General features: G+C 36.1%; 1 protein-coding gene across 1 annotated transcript; it reads left to right on the forward strand.

Annotated features, from left to right (window-relative positions):
* The first annotated feature begins 15,275 nt into the window (after positions 1–15,275).
* On the forward strand, positions 15,276–19,735 carry LOC128243401 (perlucin-like protein). The gene is made up of 5 exons (XM_052961200.1): positions 15,276–15,376; positions 16,501–16,591; positions 16,994–17,092; positions 17,692–17,815; positions 19,510–19,735. The coding sequence occupies exons 3-5, from the start codon at positions 16,996–16,998 to the stop codon at positions 19,538–19,540; spliced, it is 252 nt and encodes an 83-aa protein (XP_052817160.1). The 5' UTR covers positions 15,276–15,376; positions 16,501–16,591; positions 16,994–16,995; the 3' UTR covers positions 19,541–19,735.
* Positions 19,736–20,232: the final 497 nt, after the last annotated feature.

The raw sequence follows: 20,232 nt of genomic DNA on the forward strand, positions 1-20,232 counted from the left end.
AAAATTAACTTCATCTTTTATTTTATTTTGACGATCAATGTTCCTAAATGGGTTTTAAATCACCATATTATTTAGTCAATTGCAGTTGGGTGTATCTGAGCTGGGCTCACGGACCCAGATTTATACTGCCACTGTCAGTTTTGTTTTACTTATATACCCAAGCAAGCAAAAATTGTTCATTTATTTTATTTACAAGTGTACCATGGGCGGGTCATTTAGTGGGGGGAGCTGTAGGGCCTGTGTTCCCCCCAGTTGGCCCGCAAGTAAACTTAAAGGTTATTTTTTTGTCAATATTTCTCAAAAAAAAAACCTTAATTACGCCACAATGCACCAATTCAGACTAAAAATATTTGAAATATTCTAGGGGGAGTACCCCTAAACCCCACTTCCCGCATTTTAAACATATTAATGTCATGCCCACTCGAGGGATCATGTCCAACAAAAAGTTGTGCCCTTAAGTAACGCCCCTCTAACGCAAGTCCCTGTTCAAAACCTGCTCCAGCAAACTCACGAAACTTTTGATGGACATCATAATGATATCCACCTAGTTTTGTCTGATGTTTTACATTTACTATCTTAATAAGCATGTTTGGTGTAAACGTGCAATTTCAATACATCATTGAAACAAAATATCCATGTGGATGGAAGAACAGCCCTCCAACCCACTTGTGTCCCCCAGTTATGAATTACGGGATCTGCCACTGTGAACCATAACAATCAAGTGGGGGATTTCAAGAACATGAAAAAATAGATATCGTGAGTCTTAGATTAGAAAAACAAAAGCGCGATTTTTCCCCTCCAAAAGGGCTAGGTCCGCTTCACCTAAATGTGAAAAAAAAGCCCTGACTGTTGAGTGTGGGTGGGGTATAAAAGCTAGCAGCAAGTAATAATTGTTCATTAGCAATAAATTGACTTCATCATTAAAATACTTTATTAATTACCTATAAAATAATATTCGTTACAGTATAATGTACGAGTTATATGAAGTTGTAATCTTAGTGTATTTTATCCATACAGTTCCAGCTACCAGGTAAGAAACCTCTGGTGCATCTTAGTGAATAATTTCCACTTCATGAAAATTTATATTTTTTTCTTCGTAAATTTTAAATTATCTAATATTACTTGCAATCTTAAACATTGCAAAAAGGCAAGAAAGTGTCCTCTAATGGTAGAATTTAAAATAGTGTTTATAGAAATTTAAAGCTGCACTCTCACAGATTGACAGTTTCGACAACCTTTTTTTTTTACCCAGACTCGGCTGATTTTGGCAGCAATGCTTTCTATACAAATAATAAGATTACTCACAATAAAACAGATCTAAATTGTTTGGAAAACTGCCGACATTTTTTTTTAAAACGTTACTGTAGTATCACTTTTAGCCATAAAACATCAATTTGCGAACGTAAAACTGGAAAACTGTATCTGATCTTATGTCAGCAGTCTTATACCACTGGTATCCAGACATTTACGCAAAAATTGGCTAATTCCAAAACAAAAAATAAAAATAGTCAACACTGTCAATCTGTGAGAGTGCAGCTTTAAAAGAAAAATAAGACAATGGGACTATTCATTTTTGAAGTATAATTTAATGCTAATGACTTACATTTTGTTGTGTTTGAGTCAAGTATTATTTTGCATACATCTCATTTCATGTCATATGTGCGTATTAATTACTATTATATAGACAAAACATGTTGTAATATCATATATTATTTTATTCGACATGAAATAATTTATAATCCATCCTGTTTCCAAATCATAGTCCATAGTGTCATAATATAGTTGATTCGTAATGTCCATAATAAGGTTCGCAATGTCCATGGTCCAAAGTATCCATAATTGGTTCAAATAGAGCCGAGTGATAGCGGAAATTTCCGAAAGACGTAAGGAGGAGTTAAGGCATGGTTAAGGCGGAGTTAAGACATTGTTAAGGCGGAGCTATCTATAAATAAAATTAAATTCATCTCGTAAACATGTTCAACTGCGAATGAAAAGTTACCACCATACAATGTATTTTGTAGAACTACGAACTGAAATCTGTCTTTTACACACCGCAATGTAAAACCCGGCATGTGACTTTCACAGAATGACGTGTGTTTAACATACACAACTTTATAAACACGACTGAATCGTCTGTTGAATAGATGCAACGAGAATAAAACTCCAATCGGTACAATGAAAAATGAAAATGTGCAATGTAAAATGTAAAGATACAACCGATGAGTTGGCGGTTGTAAAATGTAAATTGGTAAATCATCAATGATACAAACCTAAAATACACACATACACGTCTGGACTTTTGGCAACGAATAGCCTCCATACACATACCCCTCCCCGCCGCAAACTGGAAATTCGTCCACGAATTTGAAGAACATCTGTGCCAAGGAACACATACAGTGTGTGTATACCACGTGATAAATTACGTCATATATGCTACGTCAGAAGGCAACATTTTGCTTAAAATGAAGACTAAAATAAAAGATAACTTTTCTTTATTTTCACCATTTTAAATGAAACAAAGGGCAGTCTATGACGCTCAAAGAGCCACGCCTTAGTATTATTACCGGAGTTTGATAAGGTGATTAGTTTCATCAAACACTTCGACAAACCTGTTTCCAAAATAATGTTTTGACAGTGCTCCGTCAGACGGCCGTATTGTGAAAAAGTTTGTCGAAGTGTTCTAAGAAACTAAACTCTCAATCAAACTCTGGTAAAAGACCGAAGGCAGGGCTCCGTAAGTGGCGTAGACTGCGCTATGTTTCATTTAAAATAGTGAAGAAATAGGAAAGTTATCTTTGTTGAAAGTCGTGATTCGATGTAAAATATGACGCAATTTATCACGTAGTATACACACACTGACATCTAACACTGAGTGCGCGTTAGTTCTTAGTAATTTATTACATACTTATAGCTTATTTCAGTGCAGTACGTATAACACGATTTCGCTCTCATAACATAACATAAATTTCGTTTAAGATAAAATTTCCAGAAATTAGAGGTGCTTTGTTCAATTAAGTGCAAATCAATACATTTCTCAAAATATGTATTTTTTTCTTCTCTTAATTCGAAAAGGGAAGTTTGGAAACCTGCTTTCGAATATGTCGTAAATGTCTTATATATCTGATACTATTTTTGAAGTTCTTCTGGGTCCAAGTCCACTAGATAATAATTGCAAGATTTTCTACCCCCCCCCTTCCTTTTCTCCCGCCCCTTAAATCTAATTGACTCAAACAAAACTGTTGAACTGGGGACTCAAACAAAAATGTTGAACTGGGGACTCAAACAAAAATGTTGAACTGGGGACTCAAACAAAACTGTTGAACTGGGGACTCAAACAAAAATGTTGAACTGGGGACTCAAACAAAACTGTTGAACTGGGGACTCAAACAAAAATGTTGAACTGGGGTCTCAAACAAAAATGTTGAACTGGGGACTCAAACAAAACTGTTGAACTGGGGACTCAAACAAAACTGTTGAACTGGGGACTCAAACAAAACTGTTGAACTGGGGACTCAAACAAAAATGTTGAACTGGGGACTCAAACAAAAATGTTGAACTGGGGTCTCAAACAAAAATGTTGAACTGGGGACTCAAACAAAAATGTTGAACTGGGGACTCAAACAAAAATGTTGAACTGGGGACTCAAACAAAAATGTTGAACTGGGGACTCAAACAAAAATGTTGAACTGGGGTCTCAAACAAAACTTTTGAACTGGGGACTCAAACAAAACTGTTGAACTGGGGACTCAAACAAAAATGTTGAACTGGGGTCTCAAACAAAACTGTTGAACTGGGGTCTCAAACAAAAATGTTGAACTGGGGACTCAAACAAAACTGTTGAACTGGGGACTCAAACAAAAATGTTGAACTGGGGACTCAAACAAAAATGTTGAACTGGGGACTCAAACAAAAATGTTGAACTGGGGTCTCAAACAAAAATGTTGAACTGGGGACTCAAACAAAACTGTTGAACTGGGGTCTCAAACAAAACTGTTGAACTGGGGACTCAAACAAAAATGTTAAACTGGGGACTCAAACAAAACTGTTGAACTGGGGACTCAAACAAAAATGTTGAACTGGGGACTCAAACAAAACTGTTGAACTGGGGACTCAAACAAAACTGTTGAACTGGGGACTCAAACAAAACTGTTGAACTGGGGACTCAAACAAAACTGTTGAACTGGGGACTCAAACAAAACTGTTGAACTGGGGACTCAAACAAAAATGTTGAACTGGGGACTCAAACAAAACTGTTGAACTGGGGTCTCAAACAAAAATGTTGAACTGGGGACTCAAACAAAACTGTTGAACTGGGGACTCAAACAAAACTGTTGAACTGGGGACTCAAACAAAACTGTTGAACTGGGGACTCAAACAAAACTGTTGAACTGGGGACTCAAACAAAACTGTTGAACTGGGGACTCAAACAAAACTGTTGAACTGGGGACTCAAACAAAACTGTTGAACTGGGGACTCAAACAAAACTGTTGAACTGGGGACTCAAACAAAACTGTTGAACTGGGGACTGTATTTGCGTATCGGTCTGGTACTGTCCGGGAACAGTGTCAACTCATACCAGCCGGTGTCAATGTAAACATTGACACTTAAAAAGGGAGAATAGTTACAATGGGGTCGTGGCTAGTCCAAAAACGCATGTATATGCTCCCTTGTGTAATAAGAACGAGCATAAACATACTTAACGGTGAAACAGTAATCTAAAAAATGGGAAAAAAATGTAAATCGCTGTAAATACATCCATAGTTTCTATCGTTCAAACGTCCGTCAGAAAAAAATAACATTAAAACTCAGACTCGTGACTTGCATATAAGGCCTCGGCCATAATTACCAAAAGTCTTAATTCAAAGTCAAGACTCAGAAAAGCACTTTTATTAATTTCAAAGAATCATCATTATTCCATTTGTTTTACAAAAATAAATGTAAATAGTTGTACAATCTCGAATAATGTTGAAATTCAGCAAGTTTGATCATCCAAACTCAACTAGAAAGAAAGGACCAATACAATGTAGATTAACATTTTGGCCTCTTAATTTTGAACTCAGACTTGATTTTGTTCGTAACCATGGCCATCAAAAGCAAAGAACCCTTTACAGTACGAAATTAGAAAACTCGCCACAACTTAGACTCATTTTTTGACTTACCCGCGCTTTGCCATTTGTAAGACCGTGCTCATTAGCCAGATTGTTTTTTGACAGTAATGCTCATTGCAAAACAAAAGAGGACCTTAAGGTATTCCAAAATATCTTAACAAACAAATAAGAAGCCTATCTATCGCTAGACGGGAGGTGGGTCGCATATCGAAAGTAATTGTTTTGGTACCGAATAATAGTCAAGAGTCAAAATATATATATTAATATACATATTTGAAACAAGTATTTTGTGCTAGCATTTTTTATGACAAAGAATGACAAAAACATACGCATATGTCATATGTCAAAATAACTAATATCATATCAAATTTCAAAATGTACCTTTACTCTTATAATAGAATTTTACCACTAGCGATAAGAACTGTATACAGGTACATACTGCCCTAATTTACAATAGTAAGGACTAATATCTAATGGCGGCGATCCTTCTTCTTAGCCTTTTTGCATTATTGTACACACGTGAGTAATTCTTTAAACTATTTATTTATTAATGGATATGAAAAGTACCTTGAAAATGTTTCAAAATATAAGTATATCAAATGCTTCCTTTTTTTAGACTATTTAACCATATCATTCATGTGAAGCAATAGTCGTTTTGCCAGCTTGTTTATAGGGTCAAATGTAATACGCCACAATCTGTAGTCAGTGTAAATGGGTGTTGGGTCCATATTAATTAACGTCAACAAACTTAGTTTCAGACTCAGACTCAGAAATATGATATTTTGAATGATATACATTAACTTAAATATCAACTATTTGACACCAAAACTGTATGTTATTGAAGAATGTTATTTTGAACATATGAAACATTTTGACCATTGTTCTTCAAATAGCAGTTTTCAATGATATTTGATTATAATGTCTCAAACCCAGACTTAATACGGACTCCGACCTTTTTGGTGCTAATATTTACAACATCTTGAGTTGAGGCGGACATCTCAGCCGCTAGACCACTCTCACCCTCGCCCAAGCCTTACTTCAGACTTGTTGATATTAAGCTTTAATTACAAGGCTCTGAAGGCTCCTTAACCACTAGACCACTGTTGCCCTAGTCCAAGCTTAACTTAAGGTTGTTTGACAATAAGCTCCAGTTTCTAGGCTCTGGTTGGGACACATTAACCAATTCACCAGCCTTGCTCAAACCATACTTCAGACTTTTCAATATTAAGGTCCAATAACAAGGCTCTTAGAAGAACATCTTAACCACTACACCACTCGTACTCTCAGCTCATGCCTTATTTCAGACTTGTCGATATTAAGGTAAATTACAAGGTTTTGAGACAGACACCTAAACCCCTTCACTACTCCTACCCTCGGCAAAAGCCTTACTTCAATTTTTTTGATATTAATGTCTAATAACAAGACTCTAAGGAAGAAACCTTAACCCTTACACCACTTGTACCCTCAGCTCAAGCCTTACTTCAGACTTGTTGATATACAGCTCCTATAAAAAGGCTCTGAGGCAGACACCTTAACCCCTACACCACTTATACCCTTAGCTCAAGCCTTACTTAAGACTTGTTGAAAAACAGCTCCTATAAAAAGGCTCTGAGGCAGACACCTTAACCCCTACACCACTTGTACCCTCAGCTCATGCCTTACTTCAGACTTGTTGAAAAACAGCTCCTATAAAAAGGCTCTAAGGAAGAAACCTTAACCCCTACACCACTTGTACCCTTAGCTCAAGCCTTACTTCAGACTTGTTGAAAAACAGCTCCTATGAAAAGGCTCTGAGGCAGACACCTTAACCCCTACACCACTTGTACCCTCAGCTCAAGCCTTACTTCAGACTTGTTGATATACAGCTCCATTATAAAGGCACTGTGGCAGACACCTTAACCCCTACACCACTTGTACCCATAGTTCAAGCCTTACTTCAGACTTGTTGAAAAACAGCTCCTATAAAAAGGCTCTAAGGAAGAAACCTTAACCCCTACACCACTTGTACCCTTAGCTCAAGCCTTACTTCAGACCTGTTGAAAAACAGCTCCTATGAAAAGGCTCTGAGGCAGACACCTTAACCCCTACACCACTTGTACCCTCAGCTCAAGCCTTACTTCAGACTTGTTGATATACAGCTCCATTAAAAAGGCACTGTGGCAGACACCTTAACCCCTACACCACTTGTACCCATAGCTCATGCCTTACTTCAGACTTGTTGATATACAGCTCCATTATAAAGGCACTGTGGCAGATACCTTAACCCCTACACCACTTGTACCCATAGTTCAAGCCTTACTTCAGACTTGTTGATATACAGCTCCTATAAAAAGGCACTGTGGCAGACACTTGAACCCCTACACCACTTGTACCCTCAGCTAATGCCTTACTTCAGACTTGTTGATATACATCTCCATTAAAAAGGCACTGTGGCAGACACCTTAACCCCTACACCACTTGTACCATCAGCTCATGCCTTACTTCAGACTTGTTGATATACAGCTCCTATAAAAAGGCACTGTGGCGGACACCTTAACCACTACACCACTTGTACCCTCAGCTAATGCCTTACTTCAGACTTGTTGATATACATCTCCATTAAAAAGGCACTGTGGCAGACACTTTAACCCCTTCACCACTTGTACCATCAGCTCAAGCCTTACTTCAGACTTGTTGATATACAGCTCCATTATAAAGGCACTGTGGCAGATACCTTAACCCCTACACCACTTGTACCCATAGTTCAAGCCTTACTTCAGACTTGTTGATATACAGCTCCTATAAAAAGGCACTGTGGCAGACACCTTAACCCCTACACCACTTGTACCCATAGCTCAAGCCTTACTTCAGACTTGTTGATATACAGCTCCATTAAAAAGGCACTGTGGCAGACACTTTAACCCCTACACCACTTGTACCCTCAGCTCAAGCATAACTCCACGCTATTTGATATTATGCAACAATTACAAGGCTCTGAAGAAGAAACCTTAACCCTTACACCCAGTTGTACCTTCGGTTAAAGCCTTACTTCAGACTTTTTTATATTAAGCTCCAATAAGGTGGCTCTGAGGCAGACAACTTAAGCATTAGGCAACTCTTATTCTCGGCCCAAGCCATACTTCAGGCTTACTAGACCTCTCCCACCCTCGACTTAAGCTTTAATTCAGAGTGTTGAAGTTCCAATTAGGTGGCTCTGAGGCACCTTTAGCATAAGACAACTATTTCCCCCGGCTCAAGCCTGGGTCCAGTTAATAAACTATACCATAATCGAGCTCAAACCAATGAGAGATTTTAGCAGTGCAGTACCACCATCACAGAAACAGGATTTAATTCAGGGTTTAAACTAGTCTATGGGTACCCAAACGTACATTAATCAACAGAGTGTTTATATACGTTAAATTGATTATTTATAGAGACATGAACATAATTCACCCTCACCTGTTTTAGCAAGACCAATTACTGGTAATGCCCTCTGTCCAGACACGTGGATAGCCTATCATGATTCATGTTATCTCTTTGCACAACATGAGAAGGCTACCTTCACTGAAGCAGAGGTAGGTAAAAAAGTATTATTACTTCTGCATTTTTATCCGGCAGGAGGTTTTCGACTCGTGAATGTGTTTGTTTTTTAGTCTATTGTAATGAGCCGCTCGCCAATTGAAATCAAAAACTGCCAAAATACAGTCGAGTCGAATACGTCTTTCTGAATGAACACGCAGTACAAAAACACTTTTATATCTTAATGCTTTCCAATGAAAAATTGGGTTTTATCAGTAAAATAACAACAGTGAAAATATGTATTTGATATTTCACTGCACACTAAGGAGGGAAAATATCAAATAAAGAACTAGTTTTCAAGTCCATTGTAGTAACTTCCCATTGGTCAAAACTAAACACATCAACTTTGAAACTGAAAATGTTGCCCAAAATAATAACTTAATATTTAATTTAATAAATGGTTGCAAAAGTTTATATAATGATAAATTTGGATATAAACAACTAACCGTTTATAACAAATATGGTAATCCTGTTCTTCAAATTTTGAAAATTCTGAAGCTGAATCTTCGAACATTTGCTTTCGTATACAACTGCTCGAGCATATTTTCGATATAATATAATCTATCAAATATCGTTCAAGCTGTTTGAATTGTAATACGAACTTAAATTAACACAATATTAATTGATGTCAACTTTATTTTGATGAGCGTTGTCGTCAAATGTTTGATGAGCAACGCACCCCACTACGTTAACTATACACAAATAGGAAACACTTAATGTATATGTCAACTTAAGTGTATAGAGCAAGACTGCTAACTTAATATAGATACAGAGGGGACAACTGACTTTTTCCCCGCTTCAGTATGTAAATAAAGGAGACGACTAATATTACTTGCCAACTAAATCATATGGAGAAGGACGACGACTAAATTACTGCTAAATATTATATATACAAAGAGAGACTTCTTGTAAATTGCCACCTCGTATATAAGGCGCCGATGAAATTACTGCTAAATATAATATATGGAGAACAACTTAATAATTGCCACCTCGTATATAGAGAAAGGCACCAACTAAAATACTGCTAAATATAATATAAAGAGAACAACTTAATAATTGCCACCTCGTATATAGAGAAAGGCACCAACTAAAATACTGCTAAATATAATATAAAGAGAACAACTTAATAATTGCCAGCTCATATATAGAGAAACGAGAAGACTTAATTACTTCTTACTTAAGTATATAGAAAACGGATTCTACTTGATAATTGAAACCTCATACATAGAGAAAAGGAACGATTCAACTTATTGGCAAACTGAAGTATATAGAGAAAGGCGATGACTAACTTACTTGCCAACTCAAGTATTTAAAGAGACGAGATTACTAAAACATTTTGGCCTTTGCGAGGAATAGTAGATAATAAAAATCCTTTCCCATTGCAGCATTTTTGTGAGCAACATTCTGCCAGGCTAATAGAGATTGGTGATGCCCACGAAAACAACTTTGTGTTTAGTGTGCTCGAAGATCACAAAGGTAATCCAAACAATTTAATCATATTAATCGGAAAATATCCTTTATGATGAACATCAATATCTACTTTATTTCGTCTTGATTTGAAAAAGCCAGTTATTTGACAGTGAATGTAGATTTATCATTGTAATCGCACCCTAGCACGAGCGTGATTCAATGATTAGAAACTAACATTAAACATAGTAAATTCTATTTTGGGTACAAAAGTAACAATCTGAATGTTTATAATTGAAATGGAAAGAGAAAATTGTTTTATAGAAGTAATATTCTATATCAAAAACTGTTTGGTGTCATTTGCACCAAACGCTACATTTTGTTAATTTAAACGTAACGTGTTTTTTTTTCAGAAATAAATTGGTGGATAGGATTTTCAGACAGAGCAATTGAAACAGAGTGGCGATGGCTGTCAAGTGATGATATCCCTTCTTTTACATTCTGGGACACTGGTATATATGGAATTAAATTCATAACATCCCAAACATAAAACGACTCTTTTTAAAACGTCTAAAGTATAGTTGTCGAAATAATAAGTATGCTATACCATGCATATTTCAAATACAAGATTTCATTAACGTTTATATCCTGTCATTTGCTTACAATTCGATTTAATTAAAATGAGCCGTGTATATGTTTTTGCTTTATTTGATAAATTGACAACGTAATGTTTATCTACGCTAAGTTTTCTTGTCTGAAAAGTCAAAGGAAAACCACAAAAAGTGCTCCAGAATCTTATCAATAGTCCTCAAACAACCGACCTCAACAATAGCCCACACAGAAAGTCCATTGCACTGTATGATAATGGCTCTGGAAAATACAATCGGCTAGAAAATATAGTATTACGTGTCCATTTACCCCCACCCCCACCAAAAAACAACAACAAAACAACGTGCAGCATTCAATGACAGTTAATTCTCAAATACAACAAAAATGGGTGTGTTTTTTTCTTTGCCGGTGCAGTTCTGGACATTCAACACTTTCTTTCACAGTCTTTAAGGTCAACATGAATTAAGTCAATTGAACATGTGGCGAGTGTTTTCAAACACACTCGTTTTCTTGAACCATGACCAGTGACTTGCGGAATAGTTGTAACATGATAAGATAATGTTTGGTTACTGTTCGGTTATGTAGTTTTAAAAGCTTGTCTGTTTTAAATTGATATTGAATTAAAATGCAATACTTAAACTTTTAACTTGTTCGATAAACTTTTTTTTTTTTTAACACATTTAAACATTGCATGGGTAATGTGCGTTTGTCAATAGGGCAAACAGCTGTCCAGCCTTTGCACGATAAACTTACCCCATTCATGGCACAAACCTAGTCTTCTCTTTTTCTTTATTATCCAACCCAAAATGGTAAAACGTCTTATATTTTATTCAGGGGATTGATCGAGGAATTTTCCTTTTGTAACCTTTTGTTATTCGCCCCTCCCACAGAACCGAATTGTAAATGGTTTAAAACGTTGGCAGGAGGGTTTGGGTACTCCCCTCAGAATATTAGTATTTACACACACAAACTCTTGCATAACATTTGAAAACATACAATTACACAACTGTCTTACATTTCGTTTAAAAAAATGCCAAAATGTTTAACATATATCTTATGTACAACATACGAAGGGCGTAGATACATAACAATATTTCACAAAATGTGTTAGTAAACTAAGATATAAATAAATCTGTATATATAAATAAATGTTCAGAAATTTGTTATTTCGAAACTATCCGGATGTTCACATCAATGAGGATGAGAGCCATGTACTTCTCTTCCATCTAAGAGGTACGAGTGGCGGCATGATTTCAGAAATAAAGTAAACGTCGAGAAAACTGATTTATTAATAATAATATTACACATATCAGCACTTTACCAGTCTGACGACCACTGCACTGTTGGCTGATTTCAAAGAGACAAAGATGCTTTTAGGAAAAAAGGTGCACAGTATTGTATGTTTATCAACCCTTAACAACCCTTACAGCAATTCACCAGTTGGACGACCGCAATATCATTGACCAGGATTTCTCTAATTTCAAAGTGACTGCAGTTGACATAAACTTTCAGATAAAAAGTGTAATTTCGTTTCACAGTGATGTACTTTCATAACCACCCTTACAGCAATTCACCAACCAGACGACCACAGCGCTACTGATCAGGACTGCGCGATTCTCTACTCCCCAAGCGGCTACAAATGGCACGATGATGTGTGTAGCTATCAACATGCCGTCATCTGTGAGAAAGTGTAAGTACTTATATGAAAATGTCTTTGTCGGGATGCACAACTAATTGTTCGAAAGAATCAATGAAAGGATACACTTTCATTATATGCCTATCATATTTATTTTCCATTACCAATATTGAAAATACAGCACGCCGAATTCAGAAATCCGTATCACCATACTGTCGTTCATGATTCCGTTTCATGCTAGTTATATATTCGGTTTGTGGAATATAACGATAGGAAGCTTTTCTGGTGACCTGTACCACTTCGCGTTCGGTGAGAAAATACGTATCCGTCTCGACCTGCGATCTCGACGGATAAGTTTTTACACACCACGCTGAACTCGACGTGATACTGGTCATCAGAAAAACGTCCTAGCACAATATCCCCTATATATTAACAATACGCTAATCAGAGTAGGTTTATTTGTCGGATGATGTTTGTAAAACATTTAAGCGTGCGTTGTCATGTACCGTTTGTTTTCTAGTTTGGCGCTTGTTTAACCTTGGTCTTGGTGTCTTCAAACAGGATGTTGATGGCATTATAGGCTAAATGGTTGTAATGGTTAGGTTTGATTTTCTTTTAATCTTGTAAGTTATTTTGTTTTGTTTTCAGATCCGAATCAGAGGTCATTCCCATCGGATAGGAATTGATGTTCCATCCGTGTACATAGAAAGACATACATTGCATCGACGAAAATTATTATGGAGCGCATTTATATTTCACAGAAAGATATATTCAATACAATGAAATGAAATGTTTAATTATAAATTAATTTTACACTGTCACCAAATAAAATAAAATGATGACTAATGATATGTTTGACCACACCACATGTGTTTTGAAGTATTCTTACTAAGGTAGAAATCTCGTACTACGTGAACGTCATTGTGCCTCGAAAAATAGTTATTCTTTAGGATTACATCTGGATATTGCAGACAAGCTTTCATGATTCTAGTCTGCAAACAAGACAGAAATTATTTTTTCTCTATTCAGCCCCCCCCCCCCCAAACCTCGATAAGCGCCAACATCTTCTGGTTCCGGGAGGCGCACACCTAAAGTAGTGCCGACAAATTCAGTCAAGTCCTGGATCCGCTCCTGTACACTACGTCGACAATGCCCGCAGCCCTTAACTTAATCTGATCTTGTTTAAAGACATCAATATCATATCTTCGTTTTGGGCCATAAACATCAAATAAGACTATGATTATAAATTTTAAATTTCATACTTTGGATGCTTGTTTGAAAGCTGTATTACACGCTTGCCATCAGTAAAATCGTGCTCTTTTGTATCATTGCTAATTGACGGTAATGAAACACTGCACACAATGAAGTATGGTAGTCCTTATTTTAAGATGCCTTTTAAGAATTCGAAAAATGTTTAAGAAAGAAATAAGACGATTGTATATCGCTAGACGAAAAGCGGTTAATCATTATAAAAGGCAATATAAAAGGCAGCGGACTGAAGTCAAGAATAAAAAAAAATAGAATAAGTTTTCTGTTAAGAGAGAGGTTGTACATGTATACTAAATGACAAAAACACGGACTGATTTGTCTTGTTTTTCTTTAGGGTCAATGTAAATATGCCACCGTACGTCGTCAGGGTAAATGCCATTTGTTTGCATATTCTGCGTCGTCTACGGTCTAAGTTTCAGACTCAGACTCAGAAAAGGTGATATTTGTAATGCTACATAGTGACTTCAACATCAACTCTTTGAGAAATGATCTGTACATTATTGTTGCATATGTTTTTTAAAACATACGCAGCAAATTATCCATTATCGTCCTTCAAATAGCAAATTTACATAGAAATTTGATGATTATTATAGGATTATTATACTCACAACCTCTTAACTACTAGACCTCTCTTGCCCTCTCTTACCCTCTCTTACCCTCTCTTTTACCCTCTCTTACCCCTCTCTTACCCTCTCTTACCCCTCTCTTACCCTCTCTTTTACCCTCTCTTACCCTCTCTCTTACCCTCTCTTACCCTCTCTCTTACCCTCTCTTACCCTCTCTTTTACCCTCTCTTACCCCTCTCTTACCCTCTCTTACCCCTCTCTTACCCTCTCTTACCCTCTCTCTTACCCTCTCTCTTACCCTCTCTTACCCTCTCTTTTACCCTCTCTTACCCTCTCTCTTACCCTCTCTCTTACCCACTCTTTTACCCTCTCTTACCCTCTCTTACCCTCTCTTACCCTCTCTCTTACCCTCTCTCTTACCCTCTCTTACCCTCTCTTTTACCCTCTCTTATCCTCTCTCTTACCCTCGGTCCAAACCTTACTTCAGGCTTGTTGATACTAAACTCCAATTACAAGTTAACCACTAGACCACTCTTATTTGGGCTCATGTCTTACTTCAAGTTTGTTAATATTAAGCTCCAATTACAAGGCTCTAATGACCTCTTAAAACTAGACTACTATAACTCTGGTTCGGGCCTTAATTCAAATTTGTTAAAAACAAGCTCAAATTACAAGGCTCTGAGGCAGTCACCTTAATCAGTACTCGTACCCACAGCACAAGTCTTACTTCAGGTTTGTTGATATTAAGCTCAAATTACAAGGCTTTATGGCAAACATTACCCCCATCGTACCGTCTGCTAAATCCCTACTTTAGTTTTTTTTTTTATATTAAGCTCAAATTACAAGGCTCTGAGTGAGAAAACCCAACCATTAGACCACCCTTTCCCAAAGCTCATGTCTGAGAGCCATTTTATATACAATCCCATGCTATGAGAGTTTCAACAGTGCAGTTACACCATCATAACGGTCACAGAAACAGGTATTTAGGGTATCTAGACTACCCAGCCATACCTGCCCCACCATATATCAACGAAGTGTATATAAACGTTTAAATGATTATTTATAGAGGCCGTACATTTACATAATGTACTCTCGAAAATATCTCACCTGTTTTAGCAAGACCAGTTACCGGTAAATGCGCTTGTCCAGACACGTGGATAACCTATCATGATGCATGCTACCTCTTTGCGCAGAATGAGAAGGCTACCTTCATTGAAGCCGAGGTAGGTACAAAAGGTTGATTACTTCTGTGCTTTTATCCGGAAGTTGCTATTCGACTGAAGTGTGTGCGTGTGTGCGCGTTTGATCGCGCGCGCGCGTGTGTGTGTGTGTGGTTTGTTTGATTCAGATAACACTAGTCGCTCGTCAATTGAAATCAATTTGTGTAAAAATCCAGACGGGTCGATATGTATTGCCTGCAGATTTATGATAAATCAGTGTGTACTTAATAATTGTTATCACCGTCAATTACGTTTTGCGGATTAAGTAAATGCCCAGACAATTAGCTTTCTCGCCATAATTCATGATAATTTTTTGCCATTGCATTATTTTGATGCAGAGTAAAGTAGTTGATATACATATTCGTATCTTTTTACGCCTTTAAAGTATTCGACTCTTCGACAATATACCATGTGTCTCTTCTTCAAAAATGGCATGCCTATATTGTTTTGCCAACTGAAGTACCAAGAAAAAAGAGATCACAAAATTATTCGGAAAAAAAAGAAAAAGTTTAAAGAGAGAGGATGCAAGTGACTTTATTTGCAGAACTAAAGTATGCATAGAAGGATGATCACGAAATTATTTTAAGTACAAAACACAAAACTAGTGGAGACGACTAAATTACTTTCCAGCTCAAGTATATATAGTGCAGGTATAATGTTTTAAACGGATGGGAGGAGACTAACTTTATTTGCAAAGTCAAGTATATCATTAAAGATGATGACTAAACTACTTGGCAACATAAGCATGCAGAAGAATAGTCGACTGAATCACTGCCAAATAAAGTATAAACAGAGAGTGGACAACTAAAGCATATGGAAAATATCGAAGTTTGAATTATTCAAAACTAAGGTTAAAACAGATACGACTAAATTATAATTTTCAACTAAAGTTTGTAAAGAAGGAGACTTCTACAATACTGCCAATTTAAAATATAGAAAACGGAAACGACCTATTGTTTTTGTCAACGAAAGTATATAGAAAAAGGTGACAACTACATTATTTGCCAACTAAATTAAAAAGACATATTGGGGATTACTAAAACGCTTTGTTTTGCTAGTTTATTGCGTTGAACAGTCTGTCAACATATACAGAGATTGGAAATGATAAAAATGCTTTATCGTTGCAGCATCTTTGTGAACAACATTCTGCCAGGCTAATTGAGATTGGTGATGCCCACGAAAACAACTTTGTGTTGAGTGTTCTTGCAGACCATAAAGGTTATCCTTATGAATCCAATTTAGATATATTTCGGATTTGTCAATACATCAATATCTTATTGCTCTCTTCTTGGTTGTACTTAGATGGTTGACACTTAATGTAGATACATCACTGTTAACGCCCTTAGCACTAGGGTCTTGCTTCAAGAATTCAAACCTAAAATATGCCCTTATAACTTCTATTTTGTATGTTAACTGATATTTATAACTTAAAGTTTATAGACAATTATTGAACGTTGGATTGATTGATACTAATATCATACTTATTATATTTAACAGCATAATGAATAGAGAAGTAGCATTTTCACTAATTGCGGGGATATGAATAAATCCTAAAATGGTTTCTGTCATTAGTAAAACTTGCTTAATATTGGTTATGAAAAAGTAACGGTTTCGTTCCAGACATGTATTGGTGGATAGGACTTTCAGACAGAACAATAGAGGGAGAGTGGCGATGGCTGTCGAGTGATGATATACCTTCTTATACATACTGGGACACTGGTATAAAATGGATTATCATCTTAACATCCCCGATATTAGACGAGCCCGACTTTTAACGTCCCTATTTTTATCAAACGTCTCCAGTATATATGTCGATACGTATAGTATGATATAACATGCATAATTGAAAATTTTGGGCTAATTTTGATAGAATACTGTGATTCAAATATTCTTTCAAAAATACTAAAACGTATTAAAGTAAACAAAAATGGTATTAACGAAGGAAGTATGTAGGTTATAATAACATTAATTTACTAAATTTACAAATAAACTACTAGTAATTATTTTATAAATATATATATAAAACCAAGTTTAACTACGGCCAAAGGAAACATACGAAATCAGGGTTTTCACCCCTATGGGACTTTTTTGTGGTTGAGCTTAAATGTATGAAAATCAGTGCCGGGTACTTCTCTTTCTCTATCCAGACTACAAACAGCATGATTATAGGTATGAAGTTCACCAGCCGGACGACCGCAACATTGTTGGCTATAACTTTCCAGATTTTAAGGTGTCTGCAGATAACATAAAAGTAGCATAATTGCAGATGTAAAAGTGAATTATGCAACATAGTTAAATTCTTTTTTGTGCTATTACAGCTGATCATCAGCCGGAAAACCACAACGCTCTTGATCAGGATTGCGCTTCTCTCCACATCCCAAGCGGCTACAAATGGCACGATGACGTATGTAGCGGTCAACACGCCGTCATCTGTGAGAAACTGTAAGTATTTATTTGAAAGTTTCTTTAACGAGATGTACATATACGAGTATTTACTCGAAATAATCTGTGAAAGTATGCACATATATTAACATGATAATTATCAGAACCTGTCTACGCCTGGTCATTTCACGGAAAATGTTTGTCAGATATGTTCAACATAATCAACTTGATTATGTAACGTTTTGTTTTATTTATTGACGATAATCCCTTAAATGGTATATGGAGTAGTTGCATGACAACCAACGACGTGATAAATATATGCCATAATGTTGAAAGGATGTGCTGTCTTTGTAGAGAGCGTTCTTTGCTCAAATGATTCTACGAAGAGGTTTATGGATTACTTGTTTTGTTTTCATTTAATATGCTATATATAAACTCATATCGACTGTTGTCGTTTCTTGAGACCAAAAATCGTTTTAATCTTAAGATGGCACTAATGGATTAATGGTCTAAGGTCATTCCGATCGGATAGGAAATGATGTCCTTAACCCTGTACATAGAAAAACAGACATAACATCGACGAAAACTATTATGAAGCACATATATAGTTCCCCAAAATTATTTATTCAAAAATATATCATGTTGTTTAAATTTCTACACCTAATAAATCAACAATTATATATGAATTTAACATTGCTACGAAATAATTTAAAAAAGATGACGTCTGCTTAATTCTAATGAACATAATATATAGTTTTGATTTCATCACATGCGTAATGCGTTGTCGCATTTAATGAGAATACTACGTGAACGACTTTTTGCCTCGAAACTTTGTTCTTCTTGAGCTTTAAATCCGGGCATCTCAGACGGGCTTTCATGATTTTAGTCCGCCTTAATTCTCTGGAAACAAGACAGAAACCTCTCTTTGTCTTCTCAGCCCCTATACTTCGTTAACAGCTAATATGTTCTGGATCCGGGAGACATGCAGCTTGAGTAGTGCCAACAGGTTAATTGAAGTCAAGGATAAGCTTCTGTTTGCTACAGTGATAAACCTCGCAGCCCTAACGTACTCTGATATTGTTTAGAGGAATCATTATCATCTCCTCGTTTTGGGCCATGAATCGGACCCCTAGGTTTTGGTTTCGGCCGCTTAATTGTGCTTGCAATTGTTTTGATTGGTAAAACAGTTGAAACCAAGGAAACAAGCAAAACAACTAACATTTAATGATGACCTTATAAGAGAAAGAAATTTCAAAGAAAAGTAAAAACATAAGGAAAAGGGTTGGTCAGAAATGCAGCAATGGAGTATTTTGACGGAATAAGACCAGTTTGTAAGATTAGTTTACAAGATGTACGTGTTTTGGTAAGATGTAACGTTTGTTTGAAAAGCAAAGTTAAAAGGATAGTTCACACATCAATTTGGGTTGTCATATATTTTAAGAGGCCTTTTAAATATTCGAAAACATTTTAACTAACAAATAAGACTCATGTATATCGTTGGACGATAGGCTGGTTGTCATGATAAAAGGCAGCTGTATTGGTAGCAGACTGAAGGCAGGAATTCAAAATTATATTTTATACGAAAAAGCAAATTATTTTTAAAGGAAATATGTTGTAAAATATACACAATGACAAAAAACACACAGACGACTGATACTAGAAAAAAAAGGTCAGAAGACAACGTAATGTTTAAATGTTTGTAATGAATAATACTGATAATTTTTAATTTTGTTTATTGTTTTGTATCCTTTCAGATCTGAGTCAGAGGTCATTCCAATCGGATAGAAAATAGTGTTGTATCCGTGTACATAGAAAGAGAGACATTGCATCGACGAAAAACTATAATGAAGCGCACTAATAGTTCGCAGAAAGCTATTTTCCAAACAATGAAAACATGTTCAATGATAAATTTATGTTACGCTGTCAAGAATGTCAAAAATGATTACTGCTATTTCTAGTTTACAATATATATATTTTTGACTTCACCACATGTGTTTTTGTGTGTTTATTTATAAAAATATAAAGGAACGTCGTTTTGTTTTTGAACATATTTCTTCTTTAGCTTCACGTCTACGCAGATTTTCCCCGAACAGATAGCATCACAGACAAGCATTTATAACTCTGCTCTGCCTCTTAATATCTCTGAAAAGAAGACTGAACCCTCTTTTCATCTTCTTAGCCCATATTCTTTGCTAAGAGCTAACATTTTCTGGTCCCTGTATTCTACAGCGACAACCCCTTCAGCCCAAAACTTACTGTGATCTTGTATAAAGGCATTAATATCATCTCCTCCTTTGGGGCAATGAACCTGACCCATAGGTTTTGATGTCGGCACTAGATTTATGCTTTTAATTTCCTTTGATTGGTAGAAGAGTGGAAACCACAGGGTCAAGCCATGAAACCTAACATTTAATTATAATCATGTTAGATGTACACATTTCTAGGTAAAGAATTCGAATAGTACAAAATGTTGGTCA

The sequence above is a fragment of the Mya arenaria genome, chromosome 1, assembly GCF_026914265.1.
Source record: "Mya arenaria isolate MELC-2E11 chromosome 1, ASM2691426v1".
Lineage (NCBI taxonomy): Eukaryota > Metazoa > Mollusca > Bivalvia > Myida > Myidae > Mya > Mya arenaria.

Coding starts and splice junctions, on each gene's coding strand:
- LOC128243401 (XM_052961200.1), top strand. CDS start 16,996: ATGTATTGGTGGATAGGACTTTCAGACAGAACAATAGAGGGAGAGTGG. Junction 17,093..17,691: donor TTATACATACTGGGACACTG/GTATAAAATGGA, acceptor GTGCTATTACAG/CTGATCATCAGCCGGAAAAC. Junction 17,816..19,509: donor GCCGTCATCTGTGAGAAACT/GTAAGTATTTAT, acceptor GTATCCTTTCAG/ATCTGAGTCAGAGGTCATTC.